Genomic DNA, 20,768 nt, shown 5'->3' with positions numbered 1-20,768 from the left:
TTGTTGCATATGTGTGTGTGAATGTTTAAAACTGATGGCAATCAAAGCAAACACACACCACACACACGTACACACACCCATGTTTGTGTTGCTATCTTTGTGGGGACTTTCCATTGACTTCCATTCATTTCTACAGCCTAAACCTTACCTTTACCCTTTTCCTAACCCTAACCATCACATACCTAACCCTAACGCTAACCAAAACTCAATTCATACCTTAGCCCTAAATCTGACCCCTGACCCAAAAACAGGGTTTCCCCTCGTGGGGACCAGGCTCCGGTCCCCACGAGGAGCGATTGGTCCCCACAATGTAGTATATGTCAGGAAAATCGTCCCCACAAGGTATTACAAACAAATGCACACACACACACACACACGTGTTCAGCAGGAGCAACAAGTCTCAGTGCAGCTCCCCATCAGGAGACACAATGAGCTTTAGGAGAAACTGTTGCATAACGAAGCTGCAGCAACGGCAGAAATCCATGATGGATGGATGGATGGATGGATGGATGGATGGATAGAAACATGGATGGTTGGATGATGGATGGATGGATGGATAGAAAGATGGATGGACGGATAGAAACATGGATGGACGGATAGAAACATGGATGGATTTCTATAAGCATCTCTTCTTTAACAGCCACTGTAAAAAACCTCCTTGTTGAATCAACTTCATTTTAATTATTTTTTACAGCGAATCTGAGATTCAGGAACTAAAATATTCTTTTCCTCTGCTTCCTGTTCCCTTAAGATTCCAAATAAATTCCAGGACTTTTCCAAACTTTTCAAGACAGATAACCAGAAACTAAAATCAGTTTTCAAACACGAGGAAAATAATCAAATCTGGTCTCTTTTTATCTGTGTGATTAGAAAATTTTAGCTATTTAAATCTGATCTATCACTGTGGTCAAAGTTTCTGTGAAATTCAAACTGTTTCATCGTTTACCAAATTAAACCAAATTAATCCGACTGTAAAATCTCAATCAACTCACATTCAACTGGTCAATTTACTCAACTTTTCCTATTTCACCTCAAACCGGTGAATAAATTCCGCTTAATTCCTATTTTTTTCCGGCGCACATTTGGCGCCACGCCGGTTTTTTGACGAGTGACAGCACCGCGGCGACGTAACGGGAATTCCACGCAGCGCTTTTCCACTCGGCTGACGGAAACGTCCCAGTCAGTCAACACCAATCAACCGAGACACGTTACAACAAACGTGTTTTTGACACGGAAATGTCCCGGGAGACACCGCGACTGACAAGTGAACCGCAGGAATCCCGCAGAGTTCAAACCCGCACTTTGAGACACTCACCCTCCGTGGGAGACACGTCCAGCACGGTGACCGAACCGGAACACAGAGGGGGAGAAATAAAATGTGTTCAGGGAGGAAATCCACTCCGTCCGGCGCCGAGAGGTCTGCTGGCTGCCGTACCTGAAGACCCAAAGCCCGCTGTGGAAACCCAGCCTGGGCGAAGTAACATCAGCCAGGCTGGTGGTGCGTTCAAGCACCGCGCAATCGAGGAGAAAATGGGAGCTCCCTGCACTGTCAGCGACTCAGAAAGTTATTTTTAGATTATTTGGTAGAGCCGGTCCGACGGCTTCAGGGGCCTAAACAGAATATTGTTTTCGATTATATCACGTAGCAAACATCTAATATTTACAAAAGCAGAGTTCACTTCATGATTTATCTGTTATTTATAGACAGAGAAGTTAAAAAATTATGCACAAGTAAAAAGAAATAGTGACTTGAATTGTGATTATAATCTAAAAATTCTGACTTTAATCTCAAAATTCAGATTTTCATCTAAAAATTTGGACATTCATCTCAGAATTTTGACGTTTTCTTACAATTCTGACATAAATCTAAGAATTCTGAGTTTAATCTCAGAATTCTGACTTTTTTTCCCCCTCATAATTCTGACTTTAACCTAAAAATTGGGACTTTAATCTCAGAGTCCAAACTTTCACCTCAAACTTCTGACTTTAATCTGGGAATCCAGACGTTAATCTCAGAATTCAAACTTTTTATCCTTAGAATTCCGACTTAAACCTAAAAGTTCTGAGTTTACTCTCAGAATTCTGACTTTGATCTGAAAATCCAGATGTTAATCTCAGAATTCTGACCTTTTTCTCAGAATTCTGACTTTAATCTCATCTTGACCCTGCTGTAGAAAAGACTCCCCTGCAACATGACACTGCCACCACCGTGCTTCACCATAGTAGAATTGAGTTGAAGTCGATGTGCAGTGCTTACTTTCCTTTTCATTTAGCATTGTCAGTCAGAAAGCCTCATTTTGGTGAAATGTGACCAAACTAACTTCCTCCAAATGTGGTCAAATTCTGTCAAATTTAACTGTTTTCTCAGAATAATGGAAGAATTGAGAGTTAATAAAGTTTCACTATTGGGGATTAAAGCGAAAAAACCATCTAAATAACATTGTATTAGTCAATTATTTTACATTTAACAGATGCAAGAGGTAAGATGTTCACGCAAAGCTACAAAAGATGCAGAAGTCAATTGGCATTTAAGAAAACAAACAAAATTAAAACATGATGCCATTTTGATAAATGAACCAAAAATATCTGATCAAGGTTTCAGACATATTGATGCATAAGCCTTGTAAGCAAAACTTTTGCTAAAGTTTTTGTAAATAGAATCTATTGGGACACCGGCACCGTGCTGAGTTCAAGGTATATATTTATTCCCACTGTCCTTGAACGCATCAGCTCGTCTCAACGGTGACAGACGTGTTGTGCGGTGAGTCACAGCTGACTCAGAGTTTCGTGTCCCGCCCACACAACACGGGGGCAGCCAATAGCGGCTGCGCGGAAGCGTGCACAGTGGTGAGCAGTCACGCAGCCCACCGCACGGTTCCTCTTCCTCTGTGCGTGGGAGCGTGGGGGGCCACGGGGGCCGCTGTCCGGAAGCCATGCCTATTAAGAGAGAGACGTACTCTGAAAAAATGCATAGTAAACATGAAAGATTAATTTTAAAATACAAGAAACGAGTAAATAAATAAATACATCGTTAGAAATATAGATATAATAAAGAAGTAGCAGCTAAATTTGTAAATTCAGATAAAATCTGAAAGAATAACCGTCATTCTGGGGAAATCCTTTATGGTCATATTAGCAAATTAGATACAGATTACAAGACGTATGATGACCAGATTCGGGTAGTAATTGGTTACATTTACTCAATTACACTTACTAAAGTAAGGTTTTTGGGGGGAAATGTAATGTTATTTGTATTTTTACTACTACTTTTTACTTTTACTTGAGTAAATTTATTTTGAAGTGTTGCTACTGTTGTGTGAGTAAAATTTCTGATGAGTAACTTCACTGTATGAAGAACAAGCTTGATTATAGTTTTTTATTTATATTTATACTAAATCAAATTGGAGAAATATTAATTTCTTCCTGATTTCTTCATTTTGTAATGATATTTATATTAAATATTTTTCATTTCTGTCTTTAAATTATCAAAATTTCCACATAGCTTTATATTTTGGTCCATTTGATGATTTAATTTTTAAATATTAAATTACTTATGTTTTGATCAGTTACTTGGTGCTAGTACTTAATATTTACTAGTATTAGTGTACAGAAAAAATAAGACGTACACTAAAAAGTGTAATCTATACAAGAAAAATCAAACAATTTGAATTAATTCAATCAATTTCACCTACATTCAGAGTAAAATATTCAAATCTCATAAAGTTTTTGATGGCTGAATAAAGTAGAAGATAATTTGTGTAAATTTTCAACTATCAACTTTAAACAAGTCTATATTTCTATAACAGGTATTATTATTAATAGTAATCGACTTTAAAGTGATTAAAATGACAATTTAGTTAACTCATATAACTTATTTTATCTATTTAGATTATATTTTAACATAAAGCTTGAGAAATGCAAATTATTTTATTAAATTATATGAGGCTGCTGAAATTGACGAGTTCTGAATTGCTCTGCCCTCTAGTGTTAGACATGGGAACTGCAACAGAAGTTCCGCCAAACAACTGTTTTCCGAATTCATTTATTTTCTCTTAAAGGTTTAAAAACTCGGTGATTGAACCCACCTAAGATTATTCTTTTTATCCTGCGTGTATTTAACATCTAACCCAGTTTTTACGGTTTACTAGAGGGAATACTTTGTATTGCTTCCTCTCCTAGGCTCACATTTTCATGGTTTGTCCTGCTGCGCCCTCGTGTGGTGAATGATTGAAACTACATCTAAAACCGCAACAGGTTATTCATTGTTTCCTTCAGAAAAAGACTAGAAGATAAGCAAAATACAGGAGAGAAATAAATAAATGAATGCAAGCAAAATATCAGATAAATTTAAATTTAAAAAAATATATATATTTGTCGATTTTAGCCTCCTGAATCGGACCGATACTGATATGTAACAAGGCGAACATCAGCCAATACATATGCTAATGTCCATCAATTTAATAAAATCAGTTTGTGATTATAAGGAAGACATAAAATAGAAGTTATAAAAGTCAAAATATCAATTCTGCATAATCTAACTTTTACTAAAAAAAATTACATTTCTACATATTTGCTGAAATTGTCACTATGTCCCAATATAAAACATAATCTGTGAAAATTTTTTTAGCTCTTTTGCTTTCTCCCAGAACTAACTAGAAATAACCAATCAGAGTCAGGAGGCGGGTTTTAGCGCTGTCAATCACTCTATGTGTGGCGTTCTCTGCAGCTAGCACGTTCTGAATAACTAAGCTAGTTAGCATAGCCACCAATGATGGTGGATAAGCGGTTTTATTGTCATGGTAAGTTTTTTCTCCTCCATTAGCATATTTAGCAAGTACATGTGGATGATTGAGAGCACTAAGACCCGTCTCCTGGCTCTGATTGGTTGATTTCAGCCAGGAGCTGTGCATTTCATTAGAGTAGCTTTTCGCAAATTATCTGTCTTATATCCCATCAGAACACGGTGACAGTTTTAGCAAATATTCAGGGGCAAATGACACAAAAATAAGAGTATTCTTCAACATATTTTTACTCAAGTAAAAATAAAAAGTAGCCACCTAAGAAATTTATCAAATTATCAATCATTTAATATAAAAAAAAAACATCATCAGACAGACCAAAATATAAAGTTAAGTGGAAATTTTGGTATCTTAGGAACAAAAATGACAATAATTCATATAAGTAACAAATAAATAAATAAAAAATCAGGCATGAGAAAATGTTTCCAAATCAGTTTCTTTCAATAAAAAACTTATGAAACTTTAACAAAAACTGCATGTGTGTGTCTGTTTATGGTGAATTTTATAACATGCTTGTTTTTCAATCAGTGGTTAGAAAATCCAGAAATTCTACTCAAGAAAGAGTAAAAATACTTCATAATAAAATTAATCAAGTAAAAGTAAAAAGTACAAATACTCCTTAAAGTCATTTTAAAAACTTACTGAAGTAATAATTGAGTAAATGTAACAACTTGTGCAAATATTTATTTTGATCAAAGTTACGTACAGCACCCTTAGGAAATAAAAAACATGTCAAAGTGAACATATGTGGTGTGGATGTGTAATGAGTTTGGCTTCACCCGCTGCCCTCTAAGCCCATTAAAGCTCCTTAAGTCCGACAGTTCTGCCTCTGAGTCAGAGCAAGATGAGCTTCGAAGACCGCCACACCGTGTCCTCCTACCGCAAGATCTTCGGAGATTCTCCCCGCTTCCCCACCTCCTCCTCCCGCATGGGCAGCGCGGCTCCTCGGCCCTTACCGGGGCCCAGAGCCACGGCCGCGCCCCGCCACGGCGCATCCTCCGTGGGGATGTACAGACGCCTCGGTCGGTCCTCCGCTCCGTTCTCTCTGGTTCCGACCGGTTCTTTCGATTTGAGCCAAACCTCTGTGGTCAACAACGAATTCAAATTAATCAGAACCAACGAGAAGGAGCAGCTGCAGGTATGTGGGTTTAAAATGAGCCAATGTTAGAAATTAAACCTGGTAGAGTTTGGTAAATATTATGAATTTAAGGCTCAAATCTTACTTATCTAATTTATGAAAAAGCAAAAACAATATTTTTCATCATTGATACTGGGAAATCTTTCTAAAATACCATAGACTTAATTAATATGGAGGATCAAAAGTGCCAAATTACTGTTGATAAAGAAATAATTCACAAAAAACTGTAATCAATTTTGTAAATATGGAAACAAATACATTAAATTAATAATTAACACAATTTACCACAAATAATTATTTGAAATTCGTACTGTTAATGACTACTTTTTTTATCAACTAATTTATGTATTAAATTGTTTCAAGATTGGTCGTGAATAATACCACAGGACTGTGACATCATTAAATACTGAAATAACTGCTCATGTTTCCTAATTTCACTTTGAAATAATCAGTGTCACTCAATCATTTAAATAACTACAATTAAATGTATTTAATTAGATATGTGTGTGTGTGTGTGTGTGTGTGTGTGTGTGTTTCCAATTTTGCTGAAATTAGGCAATATGCAAATATTTATATATTTACGTATTAATTAAAGCACTTTTGGTTTTTGATACAAACACAGGACTATTAAATAATGAAAGATATACTGAAACAATTATATTTACTTTTAATATATGCTGAATACAGTACATTTTATAAATGATTAATGTACTTGTTTCCATATTTAGAAAATTTTAATTTTGTAATTTGGTACTTTTGGTCTTCCATATTTTCACTTTTATATTGTTTTGAAGCCACAATTCCTGGATGTTTTGTCTCATTGAGTCAAACTTGAGCTCTTCTGTATATCAACAAATACTGGAGAAAATCTACAACAGACTGGCTGGAAAAGAAAACAATCAAAGCTTTGCCTAGTCAAAGTCCACACCTCAAGCTGTTGGAAATGCTGTGGTGGGACTAGGACTGAAAAAAATTAGTGGAATAATCATTATTAATCAATTCCTGAAATAATGTTAACTGGAGCATAGAGACTAAAAAAAGGAAATTTGTTGGAAAAAAAACAACACTGAACAAAAATGTTACAAAAAATTGAACAAAAATAATATACACATTTTGCATTTAAAATAACAATTATTTGTTTGTAAATATCCTCTATCCAGAACTTCTCAAATGGGATAGTTTTATCTTCACCTGGCTCAAATTCTGTGAAAAGTATTATTTTATCTGCAAATCCTTTTTTTTTTTTTTTACAAATGATCAAGCATATCTTAAAGGAACTATGGAGGTAAATTAGTCTCAAAACTATTCACAACGCTAACAAGATGCATATGTCAAAGTTGACAGATCTGTCCGCAGCTGGCTATTTGTGCACACGTTTCTCGATTTGTACACATTATTACTACTTGTGCAGTTTGAAACGTGGAAATTTGAGAGATTGTTTACACACATGTGAATGTTGAGGTGACTTATTTTGTACACTTACACATCTTTTAGTGGATCACATTAAGAGTGCATTTTTCAGTTAGACGACGTACAAAACTCTCTGATAAATTTGATAAATCATTTCATTAGGAGTAAAGGAAATTGTCTCTATTCCATGACTGGCAGACAGAGAAGCTAAAACAGATTTGTACCTTTGAAACTCACGCAACATGAAACCAATCTGTCCAAAAGTTTAGCTTACAGCGTCTAAGGTTGTGCCCAGAGATAATACATTAGGCTCAGTAATCCTGTCTTATTCTGTTTCCTGGCAAAGCGAGTTAATTGGTTCCCGTAACGTCCTTTGTCTCCCCATCAGTTCCCGTCTCTGCAGGCAGGGCCGACCCAAACCTTTTTTGGGCCCTGGGCAAGTTCTCATTTGGGGCCCCCAGGACAACAAGTCAACATAAAACACACTTCATGCTATCATTAGCATTATTTGTAATTGACTTAACATTATACCAGCTCTATTATGACTACTGGTTTTAACCTCACAGGAGTAGCAAATGAACAAAATATATATTTTCATTGTGAAATGCAAAGTGGTGTTAAAGTGTTCTGTATTATTTTAAGTATTTGAAAGTAATATCTGCTGATAAACAGCTGAAATTACAGCAAACAAGTTTGATATTTTTATTTTTTTTATTTGTTTTTATTATTATTGAAGCCTTGAAACAGAATTTTGCTCTCAAAGTCAACTCAAAGTAAAAACAAAATCCATTAAGAAAAATGAAATCGAACAGAATAAGATCAAACTACAAAAAAAAGTTATATTTTAAATGTGCAGCTGGACAATAATAATATGCCGATGTCTATCGTATATTTTTCCATCAATGGCAGCAATTTTTTTACGATATAAAAATGTAATTTTTCTCATTGTTTATCATGTAACCTTGGGGCTCTTAGGGGACCCCTGGTGGCGTGGAGACCTTAAGCAGCTGGTTAACTCGCAATCAAAATCACCCAAATCCAAACAGAACTACTTGTTTTGAATGTTCTGTAGTTTTTCTCACATAAAGAAGATTAATTTGACTGTAAACTAGACTTTGTGTCGCCGTTCAGGGTCTGAATGACCGCTTCGCCATGTTCATCGATAAAGTCCGGCATCTGGAGCAGCAGAACAAAGTCCTGGAGACGGAGCTGGTGAGCCTCCGGCAGAAACATGGCGAGCCTTCCCGCGTCGGGCTTCTCTACCAGCAGGAGATGAGAGACCTGCGCTCCCAGCTGGACGAGCTGAACCGGGACAAGAACCAGATCCTGATCGAGAGGAACAACATGGAGGACGAGCTGCAGGTGACACCAGATCAGAGGCTGTTTGACACTTCTGCACTAAAAAACTGCATAACTAACACATTTTTGAAATATAGACATGAAAAATATAGATTCGTGTTCATTTTATTGTAATAGAATCAATGATACAATTATCAGCAATATTTAAACAAATTCTCTCATTACTTTAAAAACTAAGTTACTTTTTTTGTCTAAATCAAACATTAAAATTGCATAGAAAAATGTTTTATCAATCCTCTTATGTAAATGTTTTATGTTTCAGTTTTAAAACCCCCAAAAATAAAATTAAATCAAATAATTTAATTTTAATTTAATTAATAATTAATTCATTGAGATGAAAATTTGGGCCAATATCGATATCCGATATCAATATTGCAGTTACTGCCGATAACCAATACTTATTGATACTATATATATATAATATCCTCTACCTTTTTGACACTTTTGGGCATTTTTACATTTTACACTTTGAAAGTTAAAGCACATATAATGTGATTAATCTGATTAAATTTGTTGTACTGTTGTCAAACACATAATATTGCCAATTTAAAAAATAAATCTCGCTTTCTTTCTAAAAAAAGAAACTATAAATTACAACAAATATTTGCAAAAGTTCCTTTTGTTTCATGGAAACCCAAGTAGTCCATTGTTTTTTGTCCTTAAACTTGGAAAATATTAAGTATTTTCTAGATTTCAAAAAGACTTGATTAATTTTTTTTAGATAGATAGATAGATAGATAGATAGATAGATAGATAGATAGATAGATAGATAGATAGATAGATAGATAGATAGATAGATAGATAGATATTGTTGTGCCCCCTAAAATTTTTGGCGGACCGGTTTGGCCCCCGTATGGAAATTTTCTGGGAGCGCCCCTGTCTTTGGTTTGTAAAGGCTGCAGACCCCTACACTAGATAAAGTTAATCTTCTGGTTAATGTAAATTCAACCCAGCAATGAAATCAACCCTCTGTGTGTTTCCATTTTCAGAAGCTGAGCGTGAAGTTCGATGAAGAGGCGAGGGCGCGGGAGGAAGCCGAGCGAACCCTGCGGTCCTTCAGGAAGGACGTGGACGACGCGGCGGCGGTCCGCCTGGACCTGGAGCGGCGCGTCGAGTCGCTGTTGGATGAAATCTCCTTCCTGAAGAAGGTTCATGAAGAGGAAATTGAGGAGCTGAGCAACATGATGGAGGCGCAGCAGGTCTCCGTGGAGATGGAGCTCGCCAAACCGGACCTCACCTCGGCCCTGAAGGAGATCCGCAGCCAGTACGAGACCATTGCCTCCAAAAACCTGCAGTCGGCCGAGGAGTGGTACAAGAGCAAGTTTGCGAGCCTGAGCGAGCAGGCGAGCCGGAGCAACGAGGCGATGAGGGCCAGCAGGGAAGAGATCAACGAGTTCAGGAGGCAGCTGCAGTCCAAGACGGTGGAGATAGAGACCCTGAGGGGCGCCAACGAGTCTCTGGAGAGGCAGATCGGCGAGATGGAGGACACGCACAACGCCGAGGTTACAGCCATGCAGGCAAGTAGTTCAGGTTCTCGCTCTACGTCAGGACAACGTTTGGGATTTAGTTTCTATAAGTTATTTTTTGTTACGCAACAGAATCCCTTCATGTTTTAAGGTGAAACTTCAAAACTTTTCAAAACTCAACCTCCCAGAATTCTTGGGCCTCAACTTTACAGGTTTACTATCGGTTAGTGTTTAAATAACTGGAAGGAAAATCCATCCATCCATCCATCCATCCATCCATCCATCGGTTGGTCCATCCATCCATCCATCGGTTGGTCCATCCATCCATCCAACCATAGATCCACCGGTTGGTCCATCCATCCATCCATCCATCCATCCATCCATCCATCCATCCATCGGTTGGTCCATCCATCCATCCAACCATAGATCCANCCGGTTGGTCCATCCATCCATCCATCCATCCATCCATCCATCCATCCATCCATCGGTTGGTCCATCCATCCATCCAACCATAGATCCACCGGTTGATCCATCCATCCATCCATCCATCCATCCATCCATCCATCCATCCATCCATCGGTTGATCCATCCATCCATCCATCCAACCATAGATCCACCAATTGATCCATCCATCCATCCATCCATCCATAGATCCGTCCGTCCAAGCCACAGACAGTTTAACCAAAAGCAAAAATAAAATATTTCTGTAAAATAACTCTTATTTTACAGAACCAATTGAACAACCGTTCCTACTTTAATACATTTTTATTATCTTTGACTAGCAGGTAAACTTTCTCCAACAGTTATAATGCTAGAAGCACTGCTTAGTCATCTTGTGAGTTTGAGGACTTTTGTCAACATTATCTTTGTCACAAGATAATTATCATCCTGAGAAAACCCACAAGCAAAACATTCATAGTGAGGGTAGAGGTTCTTAGTTTGCATAATGTTGTGAAAACCAACTTGTTCAACCAAATATGTACTTTTAAAATATCAAACAAAATCAGTTTATAAACAGTCAAGTTTTCTCTTGACTGTTTCTGAAGTACGATCAACTGGACGTTTCAGCTGAGGCAACGCTCTGGCAGTAAATGTCTGATTCCAGTTCAGCATGGGCTTAAGACTCAATCCTTGGGTTTTTCTAGGCGCGTGAGACTGAGACGACTGAAGTGACTCTTCATGTCTATTGGATTAATCTCCGACCTGCTATATATGGAAAAGCCATCTGGGTTTTGCTGGCTTCTTACAGGGGTGAAAGGTTAAGCCTTGAAGACAAAAAGGAAATCCTCTATAAACTCTAGGAGGCTTCTTTAAAAGTATCACAAAGCTTCAACAGCTGTAGAGTCTTTCAAACACTATACATAATGAACTTTGTAACTGACAGCCATCTTGGCAGGCGGTTGCTATGACAACAAACAAGCCAAAAGCTTGAGGTGAGAGAAGTAGCTCTCACCTCGTTCCTATCTACACATATAAGCGATACAAGTACATTACGACGATTACTCGATCGCAATTTTTGAGTACTGTACCCACCTCTGTAATACTATGATAAATAGCAGTGATATTTACTGTTGTACTTACTGCTGAACTAGTAAAATCAGCTTAGCTAACGTAGCTTTCATCTGCTAGCTAACATGGGGATGTAGTGTATGTGTATGTTACTACATGTACTTACTCTGCCAGTCACCAGAACCTTGTTATTCACAGTTTGTACGTCCTTTACAAATCTGTTTAAACATTATAGTATGCGTCCATGGATTTCAGATCGTGAAGCTCCTCCATGTTGTAAACACACTTCCTGTTCACTAGGAAGTTAACTACATCGTAGTATTTTTGAGGTAGCTTGTCCACATCATCTGACATAGTCAATCCTGACAGCAGCCATTTTGTTCATGCGTCTTTCTCTCGGACATCGGTTAAACATTTCAAAGCCTTTGGTCTGTGTGTTTGAGTACTAAGATGGTGCGGATCACTTCCGGTTCAGACTTGTGGGAAGTATGCATAGAATGATACAGAAAAGAACTAATGTGAAGAAGATTGAACTACTTTCTCCTTTGCGACAGGACACCATTAGCCACCTGGACACTGAGCTGAGGAACCTGAAGACTGAGATGGCTCAGCACCTGAGGGAATACCAAGACCTGCTCAATGTCAAGATGGCTCTGGATATCGAGATCGCCGCCTACAGGTGCCAATCTGAAGAAAATGCTAAGGATCTCTAAAAAGTTAATTGTGCTAACCCTAAGCTACTAATCATAGACATTAGTTCTGCTAAAGAACTAATATGGTATTTAGCAGGAGCTAATGCGCTAACTTCAATTCAAAGTATATCGTCTCTTCAAAGACAACAACCCTCAAGCACCAATTTAATTCTGACATAATTTACATGTTCTACAGTACCACTCGATATTGTATCTATGTTTATGTCTTGTTCTCTACTTTTATTTTGAAAACGTGAGGAGAGGAAATGGAAATGCTGCGTAAATAGTCTTCACCCACTTCAAAATAAGAGCATGAATATAAATAACCTATAACCAACACTTCAACACAGATATTGCAGTTTATTAAACTGAAAGTTTACAAAAACAGGTGAAATCAGAGCTTTGAAAACATTTAGCAGACAAATCTAAAGTGGAAGATTTAGCTGTGCTACTAGCGGATTAGCTAAATGGTGAAAATCAAGCCTGGTTTAGCCATTCTGTGACATTTCAAGGTTTATTTAGATGGAAGAGAACCACATTTTCCCAATTGTTATTCTTTGAAAATATGCTGAGGTGGTAACAAGTGGAGTAGAAGTGATAATTTGGGCATCTTCTCCAGTTACATGAGCAACAAAGAGTCAAATTGAGCAAGCTGAACTTTTGGTAATTAGTTTTAGAAACTTTAATCAATGTTTTCTGCATTTGTTTTTAACAGTTTGAAGTTTTAATGTGTGTGTCTCTCTACATTTTTGTTTTGCTTCTGTTAGAAAACTACTGGAGGGAGAGGAGACCCACTTCAACTCTGGGATATCGTTCAGCACGGCTAGTTACAGCTACCAAGCTCGAAGCTCCACCGAATCGTACAAAAGCAGCCAGAGGGAGAAAGGAGGAGCCATGAAGGAAAGCTTCAAGGACATCAGCGAGGACAAGGAAGAGGCAGACATCAACTCCAACAACTGAACACAAGCAGGGGAGAAATTACACCCAATCATGAGCATCAAAGCTGTAACTTAGGGTTAAACTATTACGCAACTTTAAAACAACAACTGGGTGCACAGGTTTGAATTTATCAAATGTTTCTTAGGCGGTTTAGTCTTGACAACTCCATTTTTGTAGTTCTTTTTTTATAGTTCTGGCTGGATAATTCACCATTCATCTTGGTATAATTAGCATTTTGGGATTAATATTAAGGTATTTTCCTGTTTTAAACCCATGAATTGTACCTGAAGCAATGTAATAATACCCTTTAAATAAGAATGTAACTAAGTATCTAATGTGAATGCATTAAACTGTAAAAATCTATTGCAATTGGTCTAATATGCAGAGGCGGCCCCAAGAGGAGAGCAGAAGGGGCCATGGCCCTCTCTAGAAAAAATAAATATATGATTTTTTTTAGTACTGTTGACTAAACAAATAAAATCAATAAATAAAAGAATCCAAACTTTACCAAACCTGCAAAGTTGGGTAATCTTTGTTTTCCTTCCAGTTCCTGCTTGTTGATGAGGCGTATTAAATACATCTCAATTCAAAGGTCCACCTTGTGCAACCAATTGACCAAAACTAAGCATTTCAGAAGTATGCAAAAACAAAGTAACTTTGTTGCAGCTTTGAAACGTGAAACACCTCCATCACAACACAAACATAAAACTGCATTTTAAAACTGAACTTTAATATCCGTCCTTACAAAAAAGGTTGTTTTTTAATGTAGCTTCACCACTTTAGACTAATTGAAGAAACTCAGACAATAATTCAAAATCTACTTTAAAATAAAATAAATATCATCCTCTGCAATATTCATTTCATAGACAAAATGACTGTTAAACGTACAAAAAAAGGCACAAAATTTCCCTTGAGTATATATTTACGTCAATAAATATAAACCCGCAATTATTTAAAAAAAAAAAAAGAATAACGCACCATGTTTCACTTCTAAATTTATTTAAAAGATATGAGGGTTTATTAAAACTCATTTTAAATAAACATTGTTTGTTTGAAGCAAACTGTTTTATTATCAAAGCAGTCAGTCAATAAATAAAAAGTAGATCACAGATTCGCCCAAAAACCACCAACACAGAGAAAATGAATAAACTAGACAGACGTTGCTTCTCTTCTAGTTTCATCAACAGCAGCATTTAAACTTGGTTGACTAAAAGCCTCCAAGAGAGAAACTGGCAACAGAAAAGTTAGTCTTGTTTCATTTACTGAACAAATCATGACAGTTATCAGGTGTTTTTCACATTTTTAAAGGTTGTACTAAACATTTCAGGGTCAGACGGAAGTTTACTTCCACACATCATCAACATAAATGCAAACACATAAAAAAAGTTTTCTCTTATTCACACCAAGTCAAAATCAAACATACAGCTTCAAAAATATGCATATTGGTAAAGGCACAGATGGATGCGTGCGTTCGACTTGCCTGCTTTAGTTGACCCAGAACAGGTTTGGAGGTCCGATCTGTTGGAACATCGTGTCCAACATTCAACCAAAGTCCAAGAAAAAAGGAGAAATACTCAAGCTCGACGCTGCAGGGTATTAATCATCTTCAGTGGATTTAGAACAGCGGTTAATCTGAGCTGTTGACCCAATGAAACTGTGAAGATTCGGGTTGAGTTTCCTGCTCAAGACTGGGAGGGGAGAACCAAACCGAAGTGAAGCACCAGCAGACCGTCCTGCAGAGGAAATGCAACAAGTCTTAACTTAAAGCTGCAGTTTGTAACTTTTATAAAAAAAATAAATCTGTCACCAGTTTGTAACTTTTATAAAAAATTAAATCCGTCACCAGTTTGTAATGAGACAAAAAAAAAAATTCAATCTTCTACAATTCCTCCTTCAGCTACTATTGTTGTCTGAAGAAATGCACCAAAAACAACCAATCAGAGCCAGGAGGAGGGGCTTAGCGCTGTCAATCTGCCTTGTATATGCGCTAATAAATGTGTCAACGGCGGAGAGACAACTTACTGTTACAGAAAAACCGTTTTTCTGCTGTCATCAATGGCTATGCTAACTAGCCTTAGCAGCTTGGAATAGGAAAAGGGGGTGAGCAGCGCCACACGGAGGGTTATTGACAGCACTCAGACCCTTCTCCTGGAATCTGATTGGTTGTTTCTAGTTAGAACTGGGAGCTCAAACTTTTCACAGATTATGTATCTCATAAGATACTGTCACGACATGGTGACTGTAAAAAATATGTCTGATAAAAGTTGCATACAGCAGCATGTTCCTATGTTACTGTGTGTGTGTGTGTTTACCTGTAGTGCTTCTTTACCCACAAACTTCTTAATATCTTTCAGTGACTGGTGATGATCTAGGAGTTGATCTCCACAAACCAGATCCACCTTCAGGGGAAACGGGAACAATTATTCATAAATGTTATAATCTGAACATTTTGACTTAAAAATACAACACATCTGATTTCAATGGATTTTTTTCTAACTTTCATTTAAAAAAAAGAAAAAAGAAATTCTAAATGATAGAAAATATTTTCAAAAAGTAGCTTTTATCATCCCTTTAAAGAAGAGTTGTAATTTGACCCAGGCTGCAAAAAATTTTAATTACGAGAATATAGTCATAATATTAGCAGAATAAAGACGCAATTTTACCAAAATAATGTTTTAAAATTACAAGAAAGGAGCTTATAAAGTTATAAGGTTATCTGAGCAGCTCAGATTGTGTTGTTCTTTTAAATACAGTTAAAGTCTTGCTTCTGATGATAATTTGATGCTGAAGTATTAAAAGATGAATTATTTCTTCATCTGCAAAACGGAAACCAAAGTAAAACTTGAAGAGCTGCTGAACATCCCTCTTTCATGTTGGAGTTTTCATAAAATTGCTACTTTGTTCCCCTAATGTCACAACTTCTTTCTGGTAATATTAAAAACTTTATTCTCATATTATTTCCAGTTTGTTGTTGTCAACAAACTGGAAGGACTGTATCCTTGTAATATCTTGACTTTATTATTGTATTCATAATATGCAATATACATAATACATGTATATATACCACTGAAAAAATGAGTGAAAAGCAGATTGTGCACCTAATTTCTGGAATGAATCCATTTTCAGGCAATATGGACTTAAAGTTTTATCAGGATATTTTGTGGTATTATCATGACAATGATAAAAATGACAATAAGAACCACTTATTTCTTTTTTAAGTAAACCTATGATTCTGACTCCATGACACAGCCATCTTAGTCCCACAAACACAAACGCGCTTTTCTAGGACAACAGTCACATAAAGGAGTTTGATTTTTATCACCAAACTGCTTAATTCTCCCTCCGGAAATGATCTGTATCAAAATTAGCCTGGGGGAAACCTAAACTGACCTGACACTTGGGGTTGAGCTCCATCTTCCTCCGGATGAACAGCTCCACGTGTCGGATGGTGGCTTCGCCCGACACGCAGATGTATGGCCTTTCTAGAGGCTGAAACAATGGCAGAGGATCAGCTTTAACTTCAAGATATCCAAGACGAAGATGTCAACTTTAACAGTTAAAAGTGTATCTGAATGACTAAAATATACATTTTCTCAATATTAAAGTAACTTTTCATGTTTGTGAAATTTCTAACGAGCCTTTTTTGCATTTGAATCAAAGGCTACTGTAATCTTCAGAAGAACCACTAGGAGGAGCCAAAGGCTTGTGTGCATCAACACTTCCCCTCATTTTTACAAGTTTTCCATAAAAAGAAACTAAAAGAAACAAAAAACATAATTATTCTTAACAGGTTGTTGACAATGTCTTCAAATAAGGGAAATCCCATTTTTTAAATAGTTTGTCAAACAGGAAATGCTCAGAATGACAGAAAAACTTGAACAAAAATCAAGAAAAACTCATGAATGAGACGCAAAAAAGTTCAACATAAGAGGATACAAAGAGTTATGATGTCATATTAGGATAATTGTAGATAGAAAAAGAAAGGAAGAGTAAGTTTCCACCAAAAACTTTTTCTGGGAAAAACCAGAAATTTCTGAGAATGAAAAGTTGAAAATGTACAACTTTTATAACTCAGAAGCTTCCATATTTTTTTCTACAAAATGTTTTAGAGTAATCTCAAAATTTCTAAGTTTTCTCTAGCAAATTTTAAACTTTTCAAACTGAAATTTTCTGCGTATTTTGGTGGAAAATCTCTCCTTTTTTCTCCTCCTATGTGTAATGGAGAGTTAAGAAGCTGAGAGTGAGATAAAATTAACCTTTTGTTATAAACATTTGTTACAAAGATCTTAAACCTTTACCTTAAAGTCAGAGATCCCATTTTCAGCCCTGAAAACAAAACAGTCAAGAGAAATGTAACTTTGATGTCGTCCATTAACCAGAGAACACACAAGTAACTATAACGTACATTTATTCATTTATTTTTTTAACTTTACTGGATAAAAATTTGCTTTTAAATGCAGAAGTCCATCTACAAAAGCTAAGATACCCCAGCTTCTTCTCCCAGTCTTAAAAAATTATTGTTATGTTTACTGGTCTCTTTAAGTTGTTTTAAGGTGTGCCAAAATACAAACAAAAACTATGCAATATGGAGTATCATTGCTGCAAAGTAGCAGACTTAAAATAATTTTAATGCCACATAAAAACGGAAACATACCCGACAAACTCCAGGAGCAGATAAATGTTCAGCTCAGGGGGGATGGTGAACACGGCTCTGGGAAAGTTATCTTTCCTTTTCTTCAGCACAATGGGACCTTGAGGTGAAACAGGCACTGCAAAGATCGAACCACAGTCAGCAATAAAGTGATATACTTCATCTATGTAAAATGTGTTCATAAATCCAGAGAGGCTGGACGTCATCACCTGGTTTTGGCACAGCGAGCCCCCTCTCTTTGTAGAAATTACACATTTTTTCTCTTTCAACTGTTAAAACAACAACAAAAAAACACAAAATGCTCACAAAAAGCTCAAAGCACCACATCAGAAGCTCAGATGAACACACATTTGGTTTTAGTGTGTTCTCAAACATTCTTACGTTCTTCCAGGAAAGGAACCATTTTATATACAATGTCCTGAAGCTGTCTGTCTGGCCTGCAAAACGTAAAGTAATTAACTCCCAGTCGGCTGCATACCAAACAGAAACACGGGGAGAATAATTAGTCAGCAGCTGTTGCTGGAGGAAAAAAACTCACCTGATGTTGTACAGAGGCTGCGTCTCGTGCACAACGATGCTGCATGTTGGACATCTGTTGCTGGAGAAGAAGTGTTTCACGATGCAGCTTTTGCAAACTTTAAGAAAAAGCAGAAGAAAACTGGGTATAAGACAGTTTTTATTTTACCGTTTGAGTGAGAGTCTTGAACTTATTCAAGATTTATCTGAACATGAGCAGATGGAGAAATGAGTGAGCCTTACATTGAATATGCAAGCAGATGCTTGAGGAAAATATATTTTTATGTGGCTTTGAAGATATTGGAAGTTCATATACTCCAAATCTTTTGCCAACACGTCTACTTTCAAACAGCCATCATTTAAGTCCGATATTAATGTACTATACTGCTTGTTGAGTTTAAATACAGAAAGAATTTCGCTCAAAAACTGTTGCACAACTGAAAAATCGTTTGAACATTGTGTAAAAAAAAAAAAATCACACAATCAATGCCCAGCGTAAAGCTAAATGAACAAGTTTGACAAGTTTTAAAATTTCTTCTGTATAGAGATGTGGCTAATTTATAAATATTATGGCTACAGTGCTGAAACCTGAAGCCAAAACATGCCAAAGGTTGAAATTAGTGAGATTCAAGGTTGAGATCGCCCTGTCTAAAATAAAAACTCTTAATAAATATGTAGAAGTTATAATATTTTTATAAAAGCAAGAGTCACTGCAAGAATTATGTGGCAGCTGCTGATTGATCAAAATCACAGATAATTTGCCCACCAAGCCCCAACAATCTGTAATGTGGTTCAGTTGAAAATAAAATCGCTCAAATCGTCTTTTATTGAACTGTCACAAATCAAACTCAGTGGATAGTAATCTAGTCCAGGTTTTAAGGGTCTGTGCATTATAGTTTTTAAATTAGAGCCGATTAAACTCGCTTACGGTAGTTAAAAATTAGGAGCAATTGTAATTTAGTCATTCTCCCGAAGCTAACTTCGGTTTCCTATTATTTCTATGCACAAATTTCTGTTTTTTTAATGGTTTTACTCATTTTCCAACAAGGTTGTCGTTAGTTTTAATGTGAAATAATCGAGGCTGACCCTCCCTCCGTAGTTTTGTGACTCACATGTGTGCAGGCACTCTGTGATTGTGGTTGCATCGATGAAGAAGCCGCAGCAAACAGCACAGCGGATGTATGGATAAAACTGAGTGAGAGGGAGCTTGGTCTGTGGAAAACAAAAACGTGAATTTCTTTAAAGTCTCACTAAGCAACAGCAGAAAACTGTTAAACATAAATTATATCCGATTTACAGAAAACATTGGCGTTTTACGCACTTCGTCATCGGTGTCGCTGCCTGAAACGTTGGTGGTTCCGTCATGACTTCTTCGACCAACTGACATCCTCAACGGCTGTGAACCGCACTACAATACTTTCTCTGGTCTCTTTTACTTGTCAGTAAATTAATAAATAAGTTTGCCCTTTTATTCCGCTTCTGTTAAAATGCGGAACGCTTCTAGTCTTAAAATTTTCGTCATGTAAACAACACAGCACTAGTCGGCTAGCCTTAGCCTCCGCACCGTGAACCGCAGAACAAAACAATAACACGCGCCTAACTAGATGCCAATATTAGCAATTTCTTAGCGCAGACAAAAGCGTCAGTCGATTTATATTTCCACAAACTGATATTTTAACGCGCTACAATATAAAAATGACACAATTTAAATACTTTTCTGCTACACTATCTTTCGTCCAACTGAATTTCCCTCGCGCTTAGTTTGCAGCGTGGATAACGTCACCGCTTCCGGTCTGGATTTTTCAGAATAAAAGTGTTATTAGGAGTGACACGGCTCCCTAATAGCTATATTTTATAAATACCTTCATCTGGCAATAAATGAACAGCCAATTTCAGTTTAACGGTTATTTGCAATAAATTGATTACTCATCGTTTTTGGTCTCACTTCCATTTATTCTTTTTGCATGTTGAAGCTACTTTGATTCTATAAAACAGTGAAATATATACATTTTTTTTTTTTTACCATTTTTTAATTTCAGTTTTATGTATGCATCTAATAAATGTCTACACAGATCAGCCAGAGGCAGTGTAATGGATAACATTTTAATTTATCACAATAAAATTATTCACAGAGAAAAATCAACACAAATATATGTTTTAAAATTACATTTCAAAGAACAATTGTATTGTATTTAGTTGTTTTTTGTAGTCATTTCTTCTTACAAAAGTCAGCTTTGTATTTACAGGGTACTATACAACATTGAATATACTGATAATTATGTTTAAGGT

General features: G+C 36.6%; 3 protein-coding genes across 5 annotated transcripts in view; 1 reads left to right on the top strand and 2 right to left on the bottom strand.

Annotated features, from left to right (window-relative positions):
- LOC103154932 (SERTA domain-containing protein 2-like) overlaps positions 1-1,514 on the bottom strand; it is a 32,565-nt gene extending 31,051 nt beyond the window's left edge. For 2 of the 3 annotated variants that reach the window (XM_016663172.1, XM_007576398.2), the window contains exon 1: positions 1,316-1,399. The gene's annotated coding sequence lies outside the window, so the exon portion shown is untranslated. Of the gene's footprint in view, positions 1-1,315 lie in introns of all 3 variants that reach the window. The other variant, XM_007576402.2, reaches the window with a different exon arrangement.
- Positions 1,515-5,623: 4,109 nt separating this feature from the next.
- inaa (internexin neuronal intermediate filament protein, alpha a) lies at positions 5,624-13,641 on the top strand. The gene is made up of 5 exons (XM_007576396.2): positions 5,624-5,937; positions 8,479-8,709; positions 9,696-10,223; positions 12,236-12,360; positions 13,141-13,641. The coding sequence occupies exons 1-5, from the start codon at positions 5,644-5,646 to the stop codon at positions 13,331-13,333; spliced, it is 1,371 nt and encodes a 456-aa protein (XP_007576458.1). The 5' UTR covers positions 5,624-5,643; the 3' UTR covers positions 13,334-13,641.
- A 717-nt stretch (positions 13,642-14,358) lies between these two features.
- Positions 14,359-20,272, bottom strand: pcgf6 (polycomb group ring finger 6). Its single transcript, XM_007576395.2, has 10 exons — positions 19,801-20,272; positions 19,592-19,691; positions 18,502-18,598; positions 18,345-18,400; positions 18,173-18,232; positions 17,967-18,081; positions 17,611-17,638; positions 16,703-16,801; positions 15,625-15,711; positions 14,359-15,045 (listed from the first exon to the last, which is right to left on the bottom strand). The coding sequence occupies exons 1-10, from the start codon at positions 19,864-19,866 to the stop codon at positions 14,995-14,997; spliced, it is 759 nt and encodes a 252-aa protein (XP_007576457.1). The 5' UTR covers positions 19,867-20,272; the 3' UTR covers positions 14,359-14,994.
- Between the last annotated feature and the right edge of the window lie 496 nt (positions 20,273-20,768).

This window comes from Poecilia formosa, unplaced genomic scaffold (assembly GCF_000485575.1).
Source record: "Poecilia formosa unplaced genomic scaffold, Poecilia_formosa-5.1.2 Scaffold406, whole genome shotgun sequence".
Classification (NCBI taxonomy): domain Eukaryota; kingdom Metazoa; phylum Chordata; class Actinopteri; order Cyprinodontiformes; family Poeciliidae; genus Poecilia; species Poecilia formosa.
Note: the sequence above shows the minus strand (reverse complement) of the source record. Positions and strands in the feature narration are given on the sequence as shown.